Source organism: Phyllobates terribilis, unplaced genomic scaffold (assembly GCF_046119375.1).
Source record: "Phyllobates terribilis strain yellow unplaced genomic scaffold, ASM4611937v1 Scaffold_3__8_contigs__length_932513732, whole genome shotgun sequence".
NCBI lineage: Eukaryota > Metazoa > Chordata > Amphibia > Anura > Dendrobatidae > Phyllobates > Phyllobates terribilis.
In genome coordinates, this window is record NW_027362763.1 from 200,322,108 (window position 1) to 200,347,165 (window position 25,058).

General features: G+C 42.5%; 1 protein-coding gene across 1 annotated transcript in view; it reads left to right on the forward strand.

Annotated features, from left to right (window-relative positions):
* The first annotated feature begins 801 nt into the window (after positions 1–801).
* GPC1 (glypican 1) overlaps positions 802–25,058 on the forward strand; it is a 96,101-nt gene continuing 71,844 nt past the window's right edge. The window contains exon 1 of the mRNA XM_073674464.1: positions 802–1,745. Within this exon, the coding sequence (XP_073530565.1) occupies positions 1,580–1,745 (166 nt within the window). The 5' untranslated portion in view covers positions 802–1,579. The remainder of the gene's footprint in view (positions 1,746–25,058) is intronic.

A 25,058-nucleotide genomic window follows, 5' to 3' on the forward strand; every position in this document is an offset into this window, starting at 1 on the left:
ACAGATACCCCTGCCGTACAGATAACCCTTCCGTACAGATAATCCTGCTATACAGATAACCCTTCCGTACAGATATCACTGCCGTACAGATAACCCTGCCGTACAGATAAACCTGCAGTACAGCTACCCCTGCCGTACAGATCTCCTTACTGTACAGATAACCATGCTGTACAGATACCCCTGCCGTACAGATACCCCTGCTGTACATATACCCCTGCCGTACAGATACCCCTGCTGTACAGATACCCCTTCCGTACAGATACCCCTGCCGTACAGATACCCCTGCCGTAGATACCCCTGCCGTAGATACCCCTGCCGTACAGATACTCCTGCTGTACTGATAAACCTGCAGTACAGATACCCCTGCCGTACAGATAAACCTGCTGTACAGATAACTCTGCTGTACAGATACCCCTGCTGTACAGATAACCCTTCCGTACAGATACCCCTGCCGTACAGATAACCCTTCCGTACAGATACCACTGCCGTACAGATAAACCTGCTGTACAGATACCCCTGCTGTACAGCTACCCCTGCACTGTTGTACAGATACCCCTGCTGTACAGATACCCCAGCCCCGCTGTACAGATACCCCTTCCGTACAGATAAACCTGCCGTACAGATACCCCTGTACAGATACTTCTGCCATAAAGATACCCCTGCCGCACGGACACCCCACTCTCACACCGTTCCACCCTTCACTCCCCACCTCTTGCCCGGCCGCCACCACCCAACCAGGACGCACATGACTCCGCTGCAGGGCTGCATGTGATGACGCCTGTGATTGGCGGATCCTCCTCAATGTGCTCCGTGCATCGCTCAGTGGCCGCTTCAGTCTGTGGAGGGAGCGGGCAGTCAGCAACATCATCCTCCTCTGCTGCTGCAGCATCGTCCCCGGAGCCGGCACAGCCTGTACCGGGAGCCGCACAGGTCAGCGCCCCTGGCCGGCACTGTGAAGCCTCACTACTCCTCAGTCAGTGGCAGCAGCAGTGGGGACATCACTACATTGTGTGACACCTCACAAGAAGGGACCTGCTGGGACACAATGGGGGAGGATCCTGCACACTGACTGCTGTACTGAGGCTGCAGTCACCCAGCTGTGCTGCTGAGGCTTCTGACATCTCTGTGCTCCCTGCAGCTGGATGTGACTGTCCTGGGAGAGAGCTGCTGCTGGGGGCTGCAGGCATTACTGACTCCTCCAGGACTACACCCCACATCACAGGCTGAGCATCCTCCTCCCTGTAGTCATTGCAGCTGGCTCCAGTGCACTGCCCCACACTGCCTCCCTAGCTCCATGTAGACATTGCGGCCATGCCCTGTGCCAGCCACCCTGCCTCCTCATCTCCTGGGGCTCCCCTGTGCCCCTGATGTCACATAAATGCCCTGCAGCCACATTAATGATTTTCTAGCTGGTGCTTGTGATTTCTCAGTGAGGAGCCCTAAGCCAAACAGGACAAGATCTCAAGGGCTTCTTCCCTGGTGAACTGTGTATGTTGCTTCCTTTGCCTGCGGTCAACATATTTTACTTCCACAAGTTTATTTTTTTTTGGCCTCTCTGCATCTCTCATCCACTGAGGACATGGAGTGGTCATGTGGGCATTCGTGGTGGCATCTTGGAATTGTCTTCTTTGTGCATTGGGCAGCTGGAGAGATGGGGAACAAAGCCAAGAGCTGTGAAGCAGTGAGACAGGTGTACAGTGCCAAAAGCTTCAGCCTAAGCGGAGTCCCTCAGTCAGAGATATCAGGTGAGTGCTGCACTGGGGGATCTGGAGCTTTCTGGGGATACCCATACATCTATGGAAGAAGAACACACAATGGGGCTCATGGGGTGAAGGAAATGGTCCAGAAACCACCAATAAGTTAGATGCCAATGCATGCCTCTTCTACAGTGAGAACACATGGTTAATAGAGGGTTAATTATAAGATCATTGGGTTACCTCGTGTAGAGTGTCTTTAGGAGACCAGAAGATGACGCCCAATATAAACGATCACTTATGTATATGTACAACATGAGATATCTCAACCACATACTATAACATTGTGAGATGTTACATGGGGTGGAGATACCTCCTCAACTACTTCAATATGAAGAATAGACTCAGCTAAGAAATTTCAGATTGACTAATTGATCTCCGATCACAATGGATGGAGTTTACATTGTATGAGGCCTCTGTCCTTGTTATTCTATAAGTGGCTCATCAGTAGAGTTAGTGTCCTTGTCTATGGTGTCATTACACTATAGTTTCCTTTAAATTGGTCTTGCAGGTTGGTGTCCCAAAAGAAGGAGTAATGATTCAATCAACTAGAACTCAGACTGATCCTACAGCCTCTTCATAATGTCTTCTTCCAGGATCTAGTCATTGAAGGAATGTTCTACCATTAGATTGATACCTTGTATCTTACCTACGATATGTAGCAGACACTTCTTGAGGTTTAGGTATGCTTTATGACCTCAGCTCCTCAGTTATGCCCAATATATGTTTTAACAAATGTCTCAAGGTTATAAAATTCTTCGGTGACACTCCATAGATCTCCTCCGTCTGATTTCTTCACATTTGCGTACCTCAGTTTGACATCTTTGGTGAGTTATCAGAAGGATCTCACCTGCATACCCTGCCTGCCTGACATCTCAGGTGTGTTCTCACAGTCTATTTGAAGTTGGTGCCCCTGATTGACATTTTATAGGTGTGTTCTGTAATAAGATTTCATCTGTGTACCAAGCCTGACAGCTTTTCTCTATGTTCTCTGCTAAGATTCCAGGTGTGTAGAGAAGGTTAAGTCATGAGCATTATCCTGTCGAGACATGTAGCTGTATGTACTAGGTTGATCTCAGGCCAATGACACATCCTTGGTATTGTACTGGATATAGGTTCTGGAGGTATAGAAATCCCATAGATACTCGCCTGCTCATCAGTGAAGGCACAAAGTGATGGCTGGCTACTGCTTATTACAAGGTTGTTACTGTTCATTATTTGGCCTTTGTGTGCATCACTGAATGGCTTCTAGGCAGTGTTATAAGTTAGTGAGGTCAGGTTTATGTGGTAGTCATTGATTTTATTGGACTTATTTATGGGTCTGATGATACAGACGCTTGGTTAGGATACCAGTCCTCATCCTTAGCTAGTGCTCCTTTACAGTGTGTTTGGGACATGGGGCTAAACGTTCACCTTATGGGGCAGATTTATTAATCCTGTGTAATATTTAAACAGGTGAAACTTAGACCAGAGTCTAGAAATGCATCAACTTTATCACAACGGCTCGTGCTGGATTAGGAATTTGGCTCATCTTCAGAAACTTGTCTCTAACTTTATATCACTTAGTGGTTTGATTCCTTTTTTTCTCAGCAAAACTTTGACTTTGATTTTGCTTTCCTTTAAACTACCACTTCGATTTGAGAAAGGCACAAGGCGTGTTTTAAGCAAATAGAAAATAAGTCTAAACTTGATATGAAACTATTCGCCAAAAGGTGATATAATACAGAAAACAGGTAAAGGCAATCTCTCACCAGGTTGTTGCTGAACAGCATAAATTAGGGGAAGACACCCTGATTCCAGTGATGTGTCACTTACTGGTCTTCTTGCTGCAGTGTTGATAAAATCCCTGGTTTATCTTTTGCAGATCTAGCAGTGCTCAGAATGCTGAGCCCTGTATAACCCCGCCCACAACACTGATTGGCAGCTTTCTGTGTACACTGTGCATAGGCAGAAAGATGGCACTCCGTGTTGGGGGCGGGGTTATACAGAACTCATGAATATGGAGGACTACATGGAAGCAGGTTAACTAGTCCTCCAGTGATAATCTCCTGCTGATAAAATAGTGATTTTATCAAAACTACAGCAAGCAGCCCAGTAAGGGACACATCTCTGGAATCAGAGTTTCTGCCCCTACATTATGTTGCTCTCAGATGAGATTGCAAAAATCTGGTGACAGAGTCTCTTAGTGGATTTCTGTTCCATTTACAATAGCCCTGTTTATATCCATTTGGTAAAGATGACGCCTTTAACTTAATGGGGTATTCCCATATCCAAGATCCTATCCCAATATGTAGTAAGTGAAATAATAATAATAATATTAGCAAATACCTCCAATTAGAAATGTAGCATAGTTCTTCTGATTTGCTGTGTCACTTACCCCTTTAAGCTTCACATATACTTTAGATAGCTGCGGGTGTGTACTTCTTAATCTATGGCATTTATTTCCAGTGAAAATGCTTGTAAACCCCCTCCCCATACACCTTAGATCGTTTAACCGATCGTTGGCAGCTAGCTTGCCCGGCTCTCCCATACACAGGAGTGCTCCATTGGCTGAGCAAAATAGTTCTCTACGAGAGACTTCTCTGGCGGCAGCTCATCTCTAGAGAACATAAGGATCTGCAGTCTAACACTGGACATGCCGGATCTGTAACAATCCTCTGTCAGACACCCATACACATAGGACTGTTGGCCGATTCCATCGATCTTGACCAATCAGCAGGTTGCAGTCTGGCCATGACACAAAGTAATATAATAATGACGCTATGTACTCATACACCCATCATCCCGGAGGAAGACTTCTTTTCATTGGCACATCTAGTTTCTTCCATTGTAGTCGACCATAGAAGTTCTTCTAAGATGGTTTTAGGATTTTTAACACATATGTTTGTTTGCATTGCAGTGTGCTTGCTGTAGTTTTAGTTTTTTAGTCTTCATCACTGTATTTTATACAATTGTCAGCGTGTACTTTATCGATTGTAATCACAAGCATCACTCCCTGTCCCTAATGGAGGTCACAATCTAGGGCCAACTTCCTAAGGCTATGTGCCCATGATGCAGAAATGCTGCATATTTTTTCCGCTTCTCCCTGGCAGGAAAAACGCATGCGGATTTTACATGCATTTTTCCTGCCAGGTAGAAGCATTCGTGAAGCGTTCTTCACATACATTTCTGCATGCGGGTTGACAAGCGCTTTCCAAGCGATTTTAACATCACTTGGAAAAGTGCTCGACAACTTGGTCACACTATATAAATCCATGCAACCGGCATGGATTTATATAGTGTGACCAAGAAATAGTTAAAAAAATAATAAGAAGAATGGTAAAAAATAAAGATTATACTTACCTTCCGATGGCCCCCGGTGTTTTCTCCGCTCCGTCCGGTCTCTTGTATTGGTCGCGGTGGTGTTTAAGGACCTGCGGTGACGTCATTGAGTCGTGTGACAGGTCACGCGACCGCTGACGTCAGCGGTGGCGTGACCTGTCACATGACTAAATAATGTCATGGCAAGTCCTTCACACCACCGCGAGCCGTGCAAGAGACCGGACGCAGCGGAGAAAACACCGGGGGCCATCGGAAGGTAAGTATAATCTTTATTTTTTATTTTAAATTCTTTTTTTTACAAGTTCTATGGTACCCGAGTCTGGATGAGAGTCTTCTCTTCTCCAGACCTGGGTACCATCCGCACATTGAACCGTGTGATATCCGCATGTGCAGATGCAGTGATGCAATTGTCACGCGGTCCAATGCAAGTCAATGGTGGCGATTACGCTGCGTGTCCGCAAAATTAATGGACATGCTGCGTATTTTTCCGCAATGATAATCCACAGCGGAAATTTCCGCAGCATGTGCACAGCACATGCGGATTATCATTGGGGACCATGGGGCACGTATTAACAAGCGTTTTTTAAGTGTTTTCTCTGCGGAAATTCCGCGGCAAAAACGCTTGAAAAATGCATAGTGGGCACACAGCCTAAGAAGCCAGTTATCCTATCAGCATGGCAGGAGACCGAACATACAAACTTCATGATCCAAGGACTCCACGGCAATATTAGGTAGCACTGTGCCAATGAACTGCTACACTATGTAAATTCAGCACACCCTCGGGAGACTTGTAGGGTCCATGTCTATATATTCTTTATGGTGAAGACTCTTTCCAAGTTAAGCAAAAAAAATGACCAAGGGAGGAAATGTGATTAAATAATAAAATAACCTTTGTTTATCCTTTAGAGGGAATCTGCCACCGAATCTGAGAACAAGCAGAGACCCCGATTCCAGCGATGTGTCCCTTACTGGGTTGCTTGTTGCAGTTTTGATCAAATAGTTGTTTTTTCTGTCATCTGGTTTTTGCCACCCAATCTGAGAGCATCATAATGTAGGTGCAGATACCTTGATTCCAACTATGTGTCACTTACCGGGCTGTTTGCTTTAGTTTTGGTCAAATAATTGTTTTATCAGCAGGATATTATCACTAGAAGACTGGTAAATCTGCTACCATGTAGTCCTCCATATTCATGTGCCCTGTATAACACCGCCACCACCACCGATTGGCAGCTTTCTGCCTATACACAGTGCACACAGAAAGCTGCCAATCAGTGTTGTGGGCGGGGTTATACAGAGCTCAGCATTCCGAGAACTGAAGTGAACTGAAGTTACGGGGTACATTGCTAGAATTAGGGTCTCTGCCCCTACTTCATTCTGCTCTCAGATGGGGTAGTAAAAACCCCATCCGTATAAATCCTTTGCTGTTCCAGTGCAGCCGCTCCAGTGCTTCCTAACAACCTTTGTTGACTTGGCTGCAGCCATTACATCATGGTAATGCATGTGACTGCTGCAAATGATCTCTGGGCAATTTGACAGGTAAGTCAACGTTATTTTATTATTTTATCACCTTTACATCCTCTCCCCAATTTGAACACTTTTTTGATGAACTTGGATGATCCCTTTAAGTTTTTTGATTTTCCCTCTAAATACGATTAGACGTGCATTTGAGACTAAATCAGTAAGGTCCGGTCCTTTTGGGTCTTATGAACTTGTATATTGTTTACTGCCCCTACGTAGCTGCAGGATTACTGTATTGTGCTTCTTCCTTAAGGCTGTGTTCTCACTTTCTTTGCATCGCTGATGGAGACGGAAGCAGAGTGACCTCATTGATTATTACGGGGTCTGGATTCTGCTACTTGTCCGTCTTTAGAACGGAAGGAAATGCAGCTGCACATCTTTTTTTCTATTCTAAAAACTGACACAAAAGGGATCTCAAATAGATCCCATAAGAATCAAGTGGCCCCCTGTTTCTGTTTGCATCAGTTAAACGTTTTGGACATTAAGGCTATGTTCACACATCGTTGTTTTTTTTGCGTCAATATTCTGCAGCAAAACCTGATCTTCAAGGGCATTTTGTTCAGGATTTTTCTTGCAGTTTTGGTGCATTTTTGATGCGTTTTTTGTTGCGTTATTTCAGCTTTTTTTTTCACTGCCCTGTCTCTTTTTATGCATATACTTAAAGTTCTGTGAAAAAAAAGAACCCCATTCTATTTTGGCATCAAAAATGCTGAAAAAACTCTGATACAAATTTTGATGCGTTTTTTTTTCACCACCCATTACTTTCTATGGGTGAAACAACGCTGAAAGAAGTGGCATGCATTATATTTTCCAAAAAAACATGCAAGGCACCAAATCCTGAACAAAAAAAAAACATTGTGTGAACAGAGAATTCTGATTTCTCATAGACTTTGCTGGTACTGCAAAAGGCAGCTGAAAATTTGCATAAAAAACGGCATCAAAAAACGCTGAAAAAAACATGATGTGTGAACATAGCTTAATTCTGTTTGACTGTTCATAAAAATGTAATAGATAAAGGGAATGTCCGAATGGAAGTGTGAACGTAGCCTTACATTCACGCGTTCTCTGCCCGGGTTCATCTCCAGCAGGTTCTTAATATCAAGGTCGGTGATCACCATCAAGCAATGATCTGCTATGACAATGCTGGAGATGAAAGCTACCGTTGCCGGTAATCTTTTCCCCTCTATGTGTTGCTCCTGAGAGTGGCTGACATTTACAAGGCAGTGTTGTTTAGGCTCAGTCAGTTTGCCCAATGCTTTATTAATCAGGATCTCGAAGAAATACGAGATTGTTTCCTCTGTTTTACTATTTGATGGAGAAAACTATAGTGTTCGGGAAAACTCGATCGCATGTGAATAGTGGAGGACTTTGTCACAAACAAGGCATAGCTTCAGATTGATTTCTGTGTCTTGATTAATGAGGAAAAATAGCTGCGGGGGGAAAATGGAGATGAAACAAGCAAATAAATCTGTAATCGAGGAAGTCATCAAGGGTATGAGATTTCCCCCTGAGGTTATCACAGGAGTGAGTACAGGAGTGGGGAATGTGTGAATCATTGAGCTGCCGAGCGCCTGAGGAACGGAGACAAGAGGTAAGACTTGTACTGCTTGGAATAGGAAACCAAAGACCTAACATATTCTCAAAGAACAAAGAAAAGAAATACTCAAGACCTGATGAAGGTGTATGGGGAGCCAACTCTTCTATCGCTCAATGGCTGCCATCCCATACTGCCCTCACCACTGGCAGCATGATGCAGATACTCCCTGCCTTACTGTATTTGTGTATGTTTTACACTGCAGTATTTCAGAGAAAACACTCTCCCCAATTCATCTAAACTGGCGTTGTTCACAATTTGAATTGCTCCTAAATTTTTCAATTTTTCAAAGCTTTTACTCTAGAATTCTGGCATGAAAGCTTTGATGAATCAGGCTCAATGTGTCTCCGATGATTAGTCCGAGGCAGATACCCCGGCGGCTTCACCCCACTTTACTCCCCTCCCAGATAGTCTAGGGGAGCAGAAGGGGAAGAGCCCAATAAGGAACCACCTCAAACTTGTCAACTGAGTCGCATAGTCCAGCTGGATTTCAAAGTATGTTTATGTAGAACACTGTAATCAGGGTTGGACTGGCCACCAGAGAAGCGGAGAGTCCTCCGGTGGGCCCTGGCTTCTCCTTCAAGAAAGTTCATAGTGCAAACCTTGCAGCTGCTATGGGGCTCTTGAGTTGGGGAGAAAGGTGGGCCCTCAGAATCAAATCCTCTGGTAGGCCCAATATTCTTTAGTCTGACACTGACTGTAATTATTCAGAAGGAAACGTAGACGACTTTGTCTAATGGTTTCTGTGGTTCGGACAGTGTGAATCAGCTGACCATCTCCCTTTAAGTTGCCCATATCTAGAAGTGAGCGAACCCCAACTGTTAAGTTCGGGATTTGGTGCTGAATTCCAAACATGTTCTTCTCCCGGAAGTCCGTTTTAGTGTTCGGAGTTCTTAGGAGAGAGATTCTGTGGGAGTACTCTGCTTCCTTTGGCAGCCCCCTAGCCCTTGCTATGACCATTTTACAGCACCAAAGTTCGGGTCTTCATTGACTTCTATGAAGTTCGGGTAGAGTTCCGGTACCCAAACCGAACTTCAGACTAAAGTTCGGTTGAACCCGACAAACCCGAACATTCAGTGGTCTGTTCATCCTTACCCATATCCATTATATAAATATTCAATGAACAGCCACCTCTCCCAACTCCCTCATAAATATGAACCCTCCCTTCAGTGGAGTGGAGCATTCATGTGTTTTCAATGGGAAATAAGTTGCTGCCAGGCAGCTCTGGTGGTTGATTATTTACCCTGAGAACTAAAGGGACCGGGTGTTTAAACCTTTCTTTCCCCATCAATATCTTTGAAGGGCTTTAAGTTGCAGTCTCCAGCGAAAGTTGTACCAAATTACAACTTGTGGAGTCAACGTTCACTTTTGAATGGTTCCATAGGACAAGTGTCATATAATACGGATATACAATTGTTACATAAATAGCAAGGAAAATAGAGTAAAAGTGACAGCACAAAAATACAAGACACTGTGGCCCTGATTCATCAAGAGCGGTGATGTTCACACCAGTGTTGATGAGGGGCCAGGTTGGAGTTGGACACTCCTGATTTATGAAGATGCTATGAATCAGGAGTGTCTGACAAGTGGTGTGCACCTCGGCACAAGTTTTACTCCAGTCATGTATAGGAGGAGCTGTGGTGTCACCCCGCCGAACCGCCCAAACTCCATACATTTTGGTGGAGCTGGGTAAAACTGGTGCAAAAAAGCCAAAAGTTGAAACATTTTCAGAATTTTCAAAGTAATTTTGCTTTGACAAATCAGGGCTAATTTATAAAACAAAGAAGATTGAAAACAGAGTAAAGTATAATGTAGAGTAAAAGTTCTCTAGAAAACCATGTGCCCAAGTGTAGTGACGCAAAGTAGGCAGCGGCAGTCATTGTGCCAACTCACTCCACATGGAAGGCCGATCATACCGGCCACATCGTAACCAGCAACGTTTACTGGGGAGACAGCCCATGTAACCAATCAGATGTTTGCCTCTTTACTTCTACCATACGAATGTTTGATTTGTTACTATGGGTTAATATGTTTTATTGCATTAGTCATCCCATAGCCGGAGTAATGATCGTGAGCAGGGGTTTATGTACACACAGACAAGTTGGCAATGCGGTTAACAGAACATTCTGAAATCATGAAATTGGAATTTCCATAATAAGCAGATATCTGTGTGCACAGGGTTTACTAAAACGGGTGACAAATAATGCTCGCAGTTTCTTTTCCATTAGTGTCACCATTAGAGGCATTTTCCATTTTATCCATGAAACTCGTAAAAAATAGGAATGACACAGATTGTTCTAATGCCTTAACACAGCACGTAAAAAATAATCTCGTCTGTCCGTGTTGTTCTCTGTGGCGGCAGCGAACTAAGCCGTGTTAGTAAACAGTGGGCACGGACGCTGCTCCTTCAGGAAGCTCCATGTTTTATTCCATCCACCCACAATATGAATAAACATCCCAGCCGTAAAACCAAGTACAAATTTATGTTGCATCCGTGCAAGTTACATTTCAGCCAAATCGTAAGCAATGACCTCGGTGTAACATCTGCGCAATGTAACAAGTATATAACATATGGAACGTGCAGGGGGAAGAGCCGCTTTCTTAAAGGGATTGTCATCAGTTTTTTTCTATCTTATCTGAGAGCAGCATAATGTAGGGACAGAGACCCTGATTCCAGCGATGTATCACTTAATTTACTGGGTGCAGCAGTTGTGACATAATCAGAGTTCTTAGATGTGGCATGTAGCAGAGCTCAGAAAGCTAACCCCGCCCACATCACAGCTTTGTGTGTACATTGTATAGTGACAGTGAGCTGCTTATTACAGAAGGAGGTGTGGTCAGACCAGGGTTCATGCTAGCCTTAGTACAGGCAGTAATAATCTCCTGCTGATAAAACATTCATTGTATTAAAGCAACAGCACACAGTCTAATAAGTGACACATCTCTGAAATCAGTGTCTCATTCCCTACCTCATATTGTCCTTAGATTACATAGCGAAAACCTGCTGATAGATTCCCTTTAAAGGACTTTTACTGGACACAGTGATGGGGGGATATGATAAGACTGCCATTTCCTACAGCAGACCAAGGTGGGACAAGGTGCACCTAATGTATTAAGAGACGCTTACTTCTTAAATTAGTCATATATCTGGGTGTATGTGTGCTGAAAGTGAAATCTACGGCAATCATGGACATACTGTACATCAATTTAAGGTTTATATTTATAGTAAATTTTCCAGGCCGCTTGAGTTCCCCAAAAACTTGTCATGTGCGTTGGTAAATCAAGTCAAGTTATGGTACAAATATCACTTGTGACATAATTTGCTATTTTTTCTTTACAGAAAACTGAATTAAAGCCTTTGATGAATATTCTCCCCTAAACCTATCTTTAGGCCACTACAAGGGGAATGTCACATTATATGGCTGCCGTTGAAATAAATGGTCACCCACACATGGTACAAATGGATTTGCTAGATCTGTTGGAGAGGGAAACACGTTTATGATATGTTCACGTTGTATTTTTGACCTCAATTTAATGTATAAGCAATATATCATAGAAATGCCCCAAACCTGTATATTAGTGGCTGTGATGGATGCATGGCAGTGGCATCAGTCAATGATAGACAATAATCGTATACTTTTAACTGACACATCATGAAAACTATTTAAAAGCTTAAATAGGTTGTCCACTACTTTTTCATTGATGACCTCCTGTCCTTAGGTCATCAATGTCTGATCAGTCGGGGTCCGACACCCAGCACCCCCGCCCATTAGCTGTAATCGGTGTCGGCGAGGCTTGGTACTGCACATCCGCCTCCTATTGAAATCAATATGAGGAGGATGTGTAGTACCCTGCCGCAGCCACTACCAGACGGCCAGCTCCGCAAGACAGTACTTCTGGACGCCGCCCACACCGATAACAGCTGATCGGCAGGGGTGTCGGACCCCAGCTGATCAGACATTGATGACCTATCCAAGGATAAGTCATCTATGAAAAAGTAGTGGACAACCTCTTCACCGAATGCCTGAGAAGGATGTTTTTTTTTAAAGAAAACATGCTCTCTGCTGCATCCGGTTCTTTCTATTGGTGATTGCTGGAATACCCCTTTAAAGATAATTCCATTAAGCCTGTATGACAATATAATCTATTTAGGAGCTATGGAATATTACTTTCCCATAATCTGAGCTGACATATATTATCTAGATGGGTATACATTATATAAATGGCCCCTGGGATGTATCCAGCATTGACATGCTACAGACAGTATCTGGACCAAACACACAACTTTAGGAACCTGCCTTCCAGTTGTCATGTTATAACTAGACATCATTTACAGCTGCATAGGAAGAAATGCATGGTCTATTCCCTCATCCTGACAGGTGCAGTCATTGCGTAGCAGTCACATGGCTGTCACTATTCTTGGACTTAGGTCTTTCAATGATCGTATTGTATTATATTCACCAGTAGCCATTTGTCTATATCATTGCCACAATTTATTTCAAACTTAAAGGGGTTTCCATTAACAAACTACATTTTAATCAATAGACCTTGGAATAAAAATAACTTCCACAATTGAATGTGTTTAAACAAAATGTTCCTGTGCTGAGATAATCTTATAAATGTGCCCCTGCTGTGTACTGTGTAATGGCTGTGTCTGACTGTACAGGAACATGGTCTGACCATACCACATCTCCTGGGCAGGAGAGGAAGAAAGAGTATACAGACATTACAGCAGAGGATCACAGCTGATTCTTTCTGTGAGGTAATACATGTTTTTAACAGGCAAGGAAACGTTTTTCCTCACAAAAAGAATCAGCTGTGATCCCCTGCTGTCTTGTCTATATCCTCTCTTTTGCTTCCTCCCCTGCCCAGGAGCTGCGGTATGATCAGACCATGTTCCTGCACGGTTAGACACAGCCATTACACAGTACACAGCAGGGGCACATTTATAACATTATCTCTGCTCAGGAACATTTTTTTTTTAACATATCCAATTGTGAAACTTACCACATTTTTATTCCAAGATCTATTGGTTAAAATGTACTTTGCCTGTGGGACAACCCCTTTAAGGGTATGTGCACATGAGATGAGATGAGAAACAGCATGGATTTGGGTGTGGAAATGGCGCAAACTTGATGCAAATTGTACCATTTTTATTCCATTTCAAAACTTATCTATTTATGCTTTGTCCTCGAAGAGCCTTCTTCCAGGAATACACTTTGGGACAATCTTTTTGACCGATAATGCCAATGGAAAATTTGAGACCTACCCTATATATAATATATATATATATATATATATATATATAATCTACTACATTATTCCATACATCAAAATGAAAACATATGCTGATGCATACTGGTCCGTCCTACGCTGAGTAGGCAATTTTTGGCATTCACTATGGATACCTTTGGCATATAAGTGCCAAATAAAGGGCCAAAATGAGAAGTGAACCGAGCCCTCACCCTGCCATTTCCACACCTTATGATCACATGTGATTATTTTGTCGGTTGTAAGAAATGACCATTAACTGCTGTCACATCCCTGACCCTCGCACGCCATGATATTCTGCGGTTCCTGGAGAACTGATAAGCTTCACCAATTGTATTCAGGATCACGGACAATCCCGAATGATCTGACAGGAGCGATACGGTTGCTGTTGACATTCAGCGCCTTGTATTGAGCAGGAGACTCGGCGACTGGTGCTCTACTGGGATTTGGTGGCAAGACACAAGGGACGTGGTGTTACCTCAGACACGGGAGCTGTCAGAAGCCATCTGATGATTTCACATGAAACATACCATATGCTTCTTCTATTCTTCCTGGGACATTTAGCACTGGTGTGCTTTGGATCAGGTATTTCATAGACAGCCTTTAACTGGTCTTTTCACCCCTGGAGCAGAATGTAAGATTAATGGTGCTAAGCCACTAGGAAACAAAGGGACCTGTCAGCTATTGTGGTAGCGAGCAGACACAAGAAGTAACAATGCCGGGTGGAAACTCAATAGCAAGAGGTATTAGCAGTAGAAAAAGACGAGTGCTGAATGTCAGACACAGGCCTTTTTAGGAATTGATTAGCGCATATACTGAATTTTTAGCCCCTCGAAGAGAAAGGGTGACAGGGCAAGCCTAACTAGTTAGCCGCCTGGGCGGGAAAGTGAAAAGCCCCTCACCAATTGTTTCTTATATCATCACTAATTGTATCTCGAATAAATATCCATAATCCGCAGTATATTAATCTGCAGCTGAAGCATCAGATGTTCTTATGACAAGACAGCCATCATTTCAAGACACCTCGGTACAGAATAATTGCAAAAAGGATTAATTATTAGCCAAAAAAACAGCCCACTCAGATACGTGCGCACCTGCCTGTCTGGCAAATGCATTGCGAAGGGCGCACACAATTTTTTTAGTCTTTGCAAACACCCCTACAAAAGCATCTTGTGTCCTGATCTACAGAGAAACTTCCATAGAAATTGGGAACAATAAAAGTGACACATCAAAAGCCGGACTCCATTTTAAGACCGGTCAATTCACTATATTCATTATTGTGTCTTTTCTTTTTTTTCTTTCTTCTGAAGTAACGATAATTTCTTTCTCAAAGAGTTTCTCTACCTCACACATCCAACATTCAGAGTCTGAGTATGATCCAGCCACAAAACTCTTGACCCAAACTCGACAGTCTGTTATATGCCTATGAGACATGAATGTTGGTAGTGTTAGGCCACATTCACACGTTTAGTATTTTGGTCAGTATTTTACATCAGTATTTGTAAGCGAAAATCACAAGTTGAACAATCAGAGGAAAAGTATAATAGAAACACGTCACCACTTCTGTATTTATCACCTACTCCTGGTTTTGGCTTCCAAATACTGATGTAAAATACTGACCAAATACTGAACGTGTGAGCATGGCCTTAAACCAGCCTTAGGGTGAAAATGAAAGTCTAGTAAACTAAAGAAGAGGTACACTTAAATAGATATCTGCTCGGTGATGCCAATAAATATGGCACATGGCCTCTAAAGCTACTGATGGACTGCCGAGGTCACATGCAATGGAAAGCAGGTAAACAAAGTTGGGCAGGTAACCACAAGGGCATCTGCCCTAATTTGGTGGAGGAATCAAGAGTTGAGTATATTTTTTTTTGTTATTTTAGATCTTTAAGACAAAAAAAGTACATTTCTCACTTGCACCGCAAGCTCCACACTCAGGCAACTCCACAGGACCGCTGCAGCAGCTAGGAAAATCCACGAATAACTCCCAGACCAAATATCCAACACACAAACATTGGTGCTCTACTGAAAATTAGAGTTGAGCGAACCCAAACTGTAAAGTTCAGGGTTCCTACCAGACACGTAGTGTCCGGTGCTGAACTCCGAACACGGACTTCTCCCGGAAGTCCGTTTCAGTGTTCGGAGTTCCAGGTGAAGTACGGGATAAGGAGAGAAAAGTGGCACCTGATAGTAGAAAAACATGCTGATTTTATAAGATCATAGACAAACCTATGGCGGGCAAGCACCACACCCAATGGCCAACGCCTTTTTGCATGAACACACACTTTCTACAGGCTTTGAGAAAGTGTGTGTTCATGTGAAACTGCGGTGACCGATGGGTGTGGTGTTTGCCCGCCATAGTTCTAATAAAGTCAGCACATTCTTCTACGATTGGGTGTCGCTTTACTTTTTTCCAAAATCCTATTTTAGATCTTTTGCTGCTCTTTTCCTTTCTTTTTCCAAAGAGTTAGAGAACTTTTTTAAGTGGCTGCTGATTGGCTGCTCCACGGTTAGCTGTCCGTTCTGACACTACGTTTGTCTGTTCCATCTTAGGAACAGTCTAACAGAATAAGTGAACCGTTGCATCAATTAGACACATGACAGCAGAGATGCCCTATAAAAATTTTTTGGGGTCCATATGGCTTCTAATTTTTGGAACAGAAGGAAAAATTCTGCATGCTCAACTTTATTTTCCTTTCTAAATATCAGACACTTAACAGATCCCAAAATCATCAATTGCATAAGTGATGCAACAGATCACTTCTTCCGTTTGTCTGTTCCTAAAATTCACAGATGTGTGAACAGAGCCTTAATTCAGGGAGAAGGGAACAGTGCAAAACTATGGAAGAGAGATATGTGTTTTGTATTACACGGCCTAGGTGTCTGGCATTTTTATGTGTCCACTGCTGGCTGGCACATTGGCATGGGCACTGTTATGGAGATAGCTTCTCTGTGGGTATGGCTGTTATTTCTACTATATTAGGTGCACTGGCGCCATATTCTAGGTATTTCTGGGTGCCTGGCACAATGGTCTGACATATTCTGTATTGATTTTATTTTTGTCCAGGCACTATTGTATGATTTAGTGTATCTTGCCATGTCAAGGATTTTCTTAGGAAAGTTCATGGCAAATCTGGCGGTTCTGCTGAACAATTATCCCCATTGTCACTAGACAGGTATATTCTGCAGCATGTGGAATATAGAGTGTGCCACAGATTTTAGCATCTACATCATGGTTAATATTCCGTAGTTATCCTGTAGTTATTGTGCACCTAACTCCTTAACAAATCTTGAACACGTGAACAGTTACTACAGAGGGGAAAATCTGAAAGTTATAGACTCTATAACATTTTGGTGTGGGAATAGTCTTTTATTATTGTTACTAGAGTTGGTGCGAATTAATTTGCATGACCTGGTCCATCAGCCTTGTCTGTGATCTTCTGCTTGCCAGACAGGAGCCGTGAAAACCGCCTCTTACTTGACAAAATCCGTGGCTCTTGTTTTGGTTAGCTGGCCAAGCCGACTAATCAAAAGAAGAGCTTCAGATGCCATCAATTAAAAGGCGGTTCTCATGGCTCCCGTCCAGCAGCAGAAGATCACTGACATGGCTGATGGACCGGGTCATGCAAATTGATTCGCACCAACTCTAATTGCTACTAAATAGAACGATTCAGGGACATTACTAGGTCAACCTTGCTGACTTTTTTTTTTTGGCATGTGAGAAATAGTAGAACATTTTTAGATGTAGTCATTTTCAAGGTCATGCTTCCCCACGACTACCCAAGAGAAGATTTGCCGACACTTGAGGGAGTCCAACTGCTTCCTGGAGATTCTGGGAGAGTTGACAAGTATGTACTAGCTTTGGGTGCTAGTTTTGAGAACTCTGAGAATTGTCTTGAGGTTATAATGTGTTGGTTTTGAACAGGTTAAAAAACCCTGCTGTGGCATGTATCTCAATGCTTCTATAATTGAAGCTCCTTCGGCTAACCACAAGTGGTATGCACTTACAAAAAATCTAGGCATAAGATCATAAAACATCTGAAGTACACCAGATCCTTTGGACCATCCAAGTCCTGAAACAACATTCATTTCTCTTCTGAGATAAAAGGGTTAAAATACATTATTTTAGGTTCTTGTAACTCAAACTGGCTTGTATGAGGTTGGTAGGTCCTCAAAATATCTGCACATTATTTAAGTTTTATCTTTTGGCCTGAAGATAAAAGCCTCATTGTATTCTCAAGGGGAATATTGCGTAATAGCCGACATTTGATGAATAATATATGAGATCACATGTGTTGTGTGCAATAAAGGTCACTAATGGTGTGGTAAAGTGTATGTGAATTGGGCATTGGGATGGGGACCATGAGCTGTCATGTGATACTTCAGGGTAACACCGTGCTATCGGATCGTTCCCTAATAAGTTTGCATACCTTTGAGACGTATGTTTGGACAGACGCTCAGATCTTATCTGCGGAATGTGGACACATCGAGTCAGTGATAGAAGACGCATGTCCTGGGATAGGTCGCTATGTCCTCTTTGATGATCAGGTGCATGGCATATGCCATTGGTGTGATGTAACCTACTATAAACAATGCATCATTGTACCTCGGCACAATCAGTCGCGGATAAAATTAGAAGTATCAAAGGAATAGTCGTCTCCTTATGGAGTGTGATTTTAATTAGTTCTTGTGTCCCTTAGTTTTTGGAATACAGTCAAACTGAGACGTCCGTTGAATTATTTATTCCGTAGCCCTCGAGGACATCTGCCTTACAAGCAATTAACTCATCAATATTTCTTCAGTCTACAAAACAAACTTATAGTATAGTCATACACAGTGTACCATAGAGCGGTCCGATGATACGACACAATACACCATGTGTATCACACCTTGCTGACCCTATAGAGTGAAGTAATGTGCTCTTTCTGTATGCAGATGCAGTCACTGGAGGGGTCTCATATGATTATTCTTGTCATGGATGAGCCTTCGAAATCTTATTCATAATTCCGTCCGGTTTCGCACATCAATTTTTTTTGGGTACGTGCGCTATCCATTTCTTTGCAGATAGATCACAGATCCAGTTGAATATATCTAGGGGATATCTGCAGGCAGATTCAGACCATCAGTGTGGTGCGCATTCAATGGCCGATTGCATAATATATGAATAGATTGGATCCATTTAAAGCAAGACTTGCTCTGGCAGACAGATAGGGGTCCCTGTAGTAGGAGGGAACCCAACTCTGATGTCGATATGCCTTAGTAGGGCGAATGAAAGAGGGTTATCCCCGTGAGACAAACCCTATAATATCAGCAGATGTGAGGAAAACACTTGTAAGGGCTCATTCAGACCTCCAATTTTTCCACATACGACAAAAACTGACTGATTATTCTGTTCATACTGTGATCAGAGTTTGATCAGAGTGTGGTCCGAGTGTCATCCGATTTTCTCATACTTGGAGAAATTTAAAAAAAATAATTTTCTCCACCTCTTCCTTTCGTACGTTAGATAACACCTGAGTGCGGTCCGATTTTTTTCACGGACCCATTGACTTGTATTGCCAGTTTTGATCTGACCCCTGATTCAAAATTGGACATATCGCCGCAGTTTTCCGTAGACCTCTCGATCTGCGAAAAATCATGGACATGTGAATGGCCACGAATAGCACTTGTACGTGAAAGTCTGAATGAAGCCTGCCATACACATTAGATGGTTGTCGGCCAAATGATTGGCTTGGCAGCGACTAATCTTTAGAGAGAACAAAAGGATCAGTCATTGAAAGTCACAGTGCCTGATCCTTATCTCATCCGACATCATCTGTCAGGGAAGAGTTGGGAGGACGCCATACACACATTAGATTGTAGGTTGATTGACTTTATTCGAATGTGTGGGGGCTTTAGTATTTAGTAAAAACTGTACAAAATCTTTACTTGGACACTTTGGTAGGTTTAATTTCAACCCCGGTACACATTTTTCCAGTCTTCTCTCCTATACCCATCAGTTCCACATCTGTATTAGTCCCGAGACCGGAAAGGACTAATGCAGAAGTGCACCATTTAACTGTCTACATAGTTTCCATAGCTAAACAAGCCTGTTTCTCTATTCCAGCTGATCCAGAGACAGACAATGGGTCTGGTAATGCTATTAAATAAGCCAGTCAGCCTGCGTCCTTCATTGTAGGCCGATAAGGAGAACCAGGGAAACTCCATTCCATTCGAACCAATGCATAAGTGGGGTGGCCCGGATCAGGAGAGTGCTGCAGAACTTATGGCACATTTAAACAATTTAGTAAGTGCAACTATAAAACATTTCATACATACCAGAAATTTTTTTTGTTGGACTGGACAACTCCTTTCAGTTTCTTCACTTGGGATAGCCAGGGGCAAAATCCTAAACATCTGGAATATGGCTTTTACTACAGATTTGTGAAGACCCTTTTTCACACTTGATGCTGGTGGATATAGTTGAGTAAGTCTTGAATATGACAATGTTGTCTCAGGTGATATCAATATAAAAGAACATTCAATACCTGTGTTGTTTTCATTTTCTAGGCAGGAAGATCTTTACATGTACAGTGAAGGAAATAATTATTTGATCCCTTGCTGTTTTTGTAAGTTTGCCCACTGACAAAGACATGGACAGTCTATAATTTTAAGGGTAGGTTAATTTTAACATTGAGAGATAGAATATCCCCCAAAAATCTAGAAAATCACATTGTATAAATTAGATAAATTTATTTGCATTTTGCAGTGAGAAATAAGTATTTGATCCCTCTGGCAAACAACACTTAATACTTAGTGGCAAAACCCTTGTGGGCAAGCACAGCAGTCAGACGTTTTTTGTAGTTGATGATGAGGGTTGCGCACATTTCAGGAGGAATTTTGGTCCACTCCTCTTTGCAGATCATCTCTAAATCATTCCGATTTTGAGGCTGTCGCTTGGCAACTTGGAGCTCCAACTCCCTCCTTAAGTTTTCTATGGGATTAAGGTCTGGAGACTGGCTAGGCCACTCCATGACCTTACTGTGCTTCTTTTTGAGCCACTCCTTTGTTGCCTTGGCTGTGTGTTTTGGGTCATTGTCTTGCTGGAAGACCCAGATGCGACCCATTTTTAATGTCCTGGCAAAGGGAAGGAGGTTATCACTCAGGATTTTACGGTACATGGCTCTGTCCATTCTCCCATTGATGCTGTGAAGTAGTCCTGTGCCCTTAGCAGAGAAACACACCCAAAACATAATGTTTCCACCTCTATGCTTGACAGTGGGGACGGTGTTCTTTGGGTCATAGGCAGCATTTCTCTTCCTCCAAACACGGCGAGTTGAGTTAATGCCAAAGAGCTCAATTTTTGTCTCGTTTGACCACAGCCAGCACCTTCTCCCAATAACTCACAGAATCATCCAGGTGTTCATTGGCAAACTTCAGATGGGCCTGCACATGTGCCTTCTTGAGCAGGGGGACCTTGCGGGACTGCAGGATTTTAAACCTTTAAGGCGTAATGTGTTACCAATGGTTCTCTTGGTGACTGTGGTCCCAGCTGCCTATCACTAACAAGTTCCCCCCGTGTAGTTTTAGGCTGATCTCTCAACTTCCTCATGATCAAGGATACCCCACGAGGTGAGATTTTGCATAGTGCCCTAGATCGATGTCGATTGACAGTCATTTTGTATTTCTTCCATTTTCTTACTATTGCACCAACAGTTGTATCCTTCTCACCCAGCATCTTACTTATGGTTTTCTAGCCCATTCCAGCTTTGTGCAGCTCTATGATCTTGTCCCTGACATCCTTAGAAAGCTCTTTGGTCTTGCCCATGTTGTAGAGGTTAGAGTCTGACTGATTAATTGAGTCTGTGGACAGGAGTCTTTTATACAGGTGACTATGTAAGACAGCTGTCTGTAATGCAGGTAACGAGTTGATTAGGAGCGTGTAACTAGTCTGTAGGAGCCAGAACTCATAATGGTTTGTAGGGGATCAAATACATTTATTTGCATTTTGCAGTGAGAAATAAGTATCTAATTTATACAATGTGATTTTCTTGATTTTTTTTTGGGGGGGATATACTATCTCTCAATGTTAAAATTAACCTACCCTTAAAATTATAGACTGTTCATGTCTTTGTCAGTGGCCAAACTTACAAAAACAGCAAGGGACCAAATACTTATTTCCTTCACTGTATGTGCAGTTTAAGGGGGCAGAGAGAGATGATCATATCTACCGTAATTCACATTAATAGGATTTTCTTGTGTAATTTGAATAAAAAAGTACTATTGAAGGGTCACAAATGTACTAATTCCTATACATTTTCTAGATTTCTGCTTACTGTCAATGAAAGAGAGCATTCTTGGGTACACCAACATGGACCTAGTGGTGCCCAGTCCAGACAACCCTCTATGAACTACAGTAAAGAGCCAGGACTGGAGTTGATGCGTACTATCTACATTGAATATAAAGTATTTAATAGACAGACAGCAGAGGACAGAGGATGGAGTGGCTTCTACAAAGGATTGCCAAGCTTGATACTTTATATCAATTCATTCGCTTCAGTATTGCTGTAGACAATCGAGTACATCGCTCCACTACATGCTCGACCTACTCTCCAGTCAGACATTCAGACCTCCATAGGATGGCTATAATCTACTGATCACTTGGGTTCGACCGCTGGGACCCTCACTGATCCACGCATGGGGCCCTATAAAACTCTGTATGACTAAAGCAAAGGTCGAGCATGGGCAACTCCACACCATTCAATTTGTATGGGTGTGCCAGATACAGACGAGCACTGGGCTAGAAGAGGATAGAAGAGTACTGTTCTCAACTATCTCCGTCAGTCACTTAGAGAATGAAGTGGTATAAAACATCAAGCTAGACAATCCTCTGTGAGCTAAATACATAAGAAGCAGCAGAAATCTGTGTATTCCATATATGCACCATCTCCAGTACAGGCTATTTAGCTCACAGAGTATCGTTTAGCCTGGACACAACTATGTTGGTGTAGTCAAGAATGCTATCACTAACAGGAGCAGAGGTGTTGGAATTGGTTCATTCTCTGGATCATTGCATGTCCCAATGGTTGGGCCCCCAGCTATCATTAAATTATCTCCTATCCTAAATAATGAAGCCTGTCTCAATGAGCAGAGGTCGAGCATGAGCACCTCCGCTTTCTCACCTTTGTCAGGGATGAATTCTGCTGAGAATCTGCATTACGAACACCACAGTGTAATCTTCATGCAGACTTTGCTGCAAATTCATCAAGGGTTTATGGTGAAATCCATAACTTATTTTTTCCAATATATATATTTTCCATGAACTTATCCTTCCATTACCTCAACGAAATGTCTTCTGAGAACACGGTAGTCTGAGATTATGTAAGACCACTTAGAGGAAATAGCAATTTGAAAGCTTACTGGACCCCGGGTGTCGACAGGAAAAGTGAGACCACCTTTGGAACTGCGACCAAACTCCGGAGCAAAGATAAATGGACGCACACTGTCCCTTGAATTGAATGGAAGAGTGCAGTACTGGGCCCATGTGTAGTCTGTATTGTTGATGCTATATATGCTATGTCACCCTGTAGACAAGACTGGTGGGCTTAATTCTCTATTTTATATACCTGGGCGGGTTCTTCTCGCTAGTCTTGACCCTTTCATGTCACTGGCTGTTCATGTGTTACCTGCCTGTGGGCTACCCAGCTGCTTTCCTTTCACTCCTATTTCAAACACTTTTATGACAATTATTCTGTATTTCGAGACCTGTCTGGGAGGTTTTCTTAAAGAATGAAGCGATGAAAGGCGAGCAGAATGGCTTTTGAAGTCTTCCAGTGTGAGCTAATGGTGTCTGCATGGCAGGGAGCTGTAGACTGCTGGATGAGGTCATGGAAATCAATTTGAAATGCAATTTGTGATATAATAGGAAAGCCGAGGGCTGAGTTATGGGTCATATTTATGGATCTCAGGAGCGGCTAATTATTGGTGGTTCTATAATTCCTCAACGCTTTTTGTAATGAAATGAAGGTCTAAGTGTTCGATCTATAAATATGAGGGACAGGCGAGCAGAGAGTCGCCACTCTGGGAAGTGCATGAGTGGGAATTCCCAGATGACGGCTTTCAATTTAGTGGCCTATAATTTGGTGTCAAACTGCGGAGAAGAGTTCAAGTCTTCAAAATGGCACTTGGATATAGCAGAATAGTCAGATATTAAAGTAATTGTTGAAGAGGTCACTTGGCGCATTAGCGGTTAACTCTCATAGGATGACTATCCGTATGATCCCACATCGTTGGTTATTCAGAAACCCTTCAGAGTACTCTTTTATTTGAACACACAGTATACAGATATTGATCGTACCCAATTATATTGGCTCTACAGGTGCTCACCGTCTCACATTTTTTTGAATGGAGAGTCAGGCTGGAGCGGCCATTCCTTGTACTAGGCACAAGCATTGGCCACCCCTTTCCTGGGATCAGAGGTGGTCCTAATGACAAGACCCCCACCTATGACACTTTTAGGCATTGCGTCCATCTGAACTAATAATTTGACTACAGATTCAGTCATAATTTATCTTCATTTTTTTCTGCATCAGTTCCTAGACATTGCACAAAGGAATCACATAGTACCAAGATTTACCGTAATGCATCTCTCCGACCGTCGTACGTGGTTGTCACTTTATTGAAATTAGTGGTGATTTTAAAAACGTATATATGTCAGTGAAAGTTGGTTCAATCCGGAATGCCAGAACCTCTTTGTTCATGTTACTGATGGGAGCCCTCCGCATATTTTCCTGTTATATCTGGCTGACATATGTTAAAGTGTTTGAGACCCCCTTTAAACTTTTCATTAACCAGAGACGTTTGTGGTTCAACCTAAAGCCATTTTCCCAAACTATGACATTTTTCAAAATGCATAATAGAAAAGCAAATTGCTCTGATTATTGCATTTTTCCTTTCTTTGATGCTTTAAGGAGCATATTTGTTGCAAAATATTTTTAATGCTGAGATTCTGTAGTTGAAAATGCAATTTCATTTTTACATGCATGTTTTTCAGGCCCCCAATAGAAGCCTATTGGCCACGTTCTCACTCTAAAATCAGGAGTGGATGAAAAATACAGAAGTGGTGATGTGTTTCTATTATACAACCCCTGGCAATAATTATGGAATCACCGGGCTCGGAGGATGTTCTTTCAGTTGTTTAATGTTGTTGAAAAAAAGCAGATCACAGACATGACACAAAACTAAAGTCATTTCAAATGGCAACTTTATGGCTTTAAGAAGCACTAAAAGAAATCAAGAAAAAAAAATGTGGTACTCAATAAGGGTAATTTTTTTCAGACCAAGCAGATGGAAAAAATTGTGGAATCACTCAATTCTGAGGAAAAAATTATGGAATCATGAAAAACAAACACACAAAAGAACATTCCAATACATCACTAGTATTTTGTTGCACCACCTCTGGCTTTAATAATAGCTTTCAGTCTCTGAGGCATGGACTTAATGAGTGACAAGAGTACTCTTCATCAGTCTGGCTCCAACTTTCTCTGATTGCTGTTGCCTGATCAGCTTTGCAGGTTGGAGCCTTTTCATGGACCATTTTCTTCAACTTCCACCAAAGA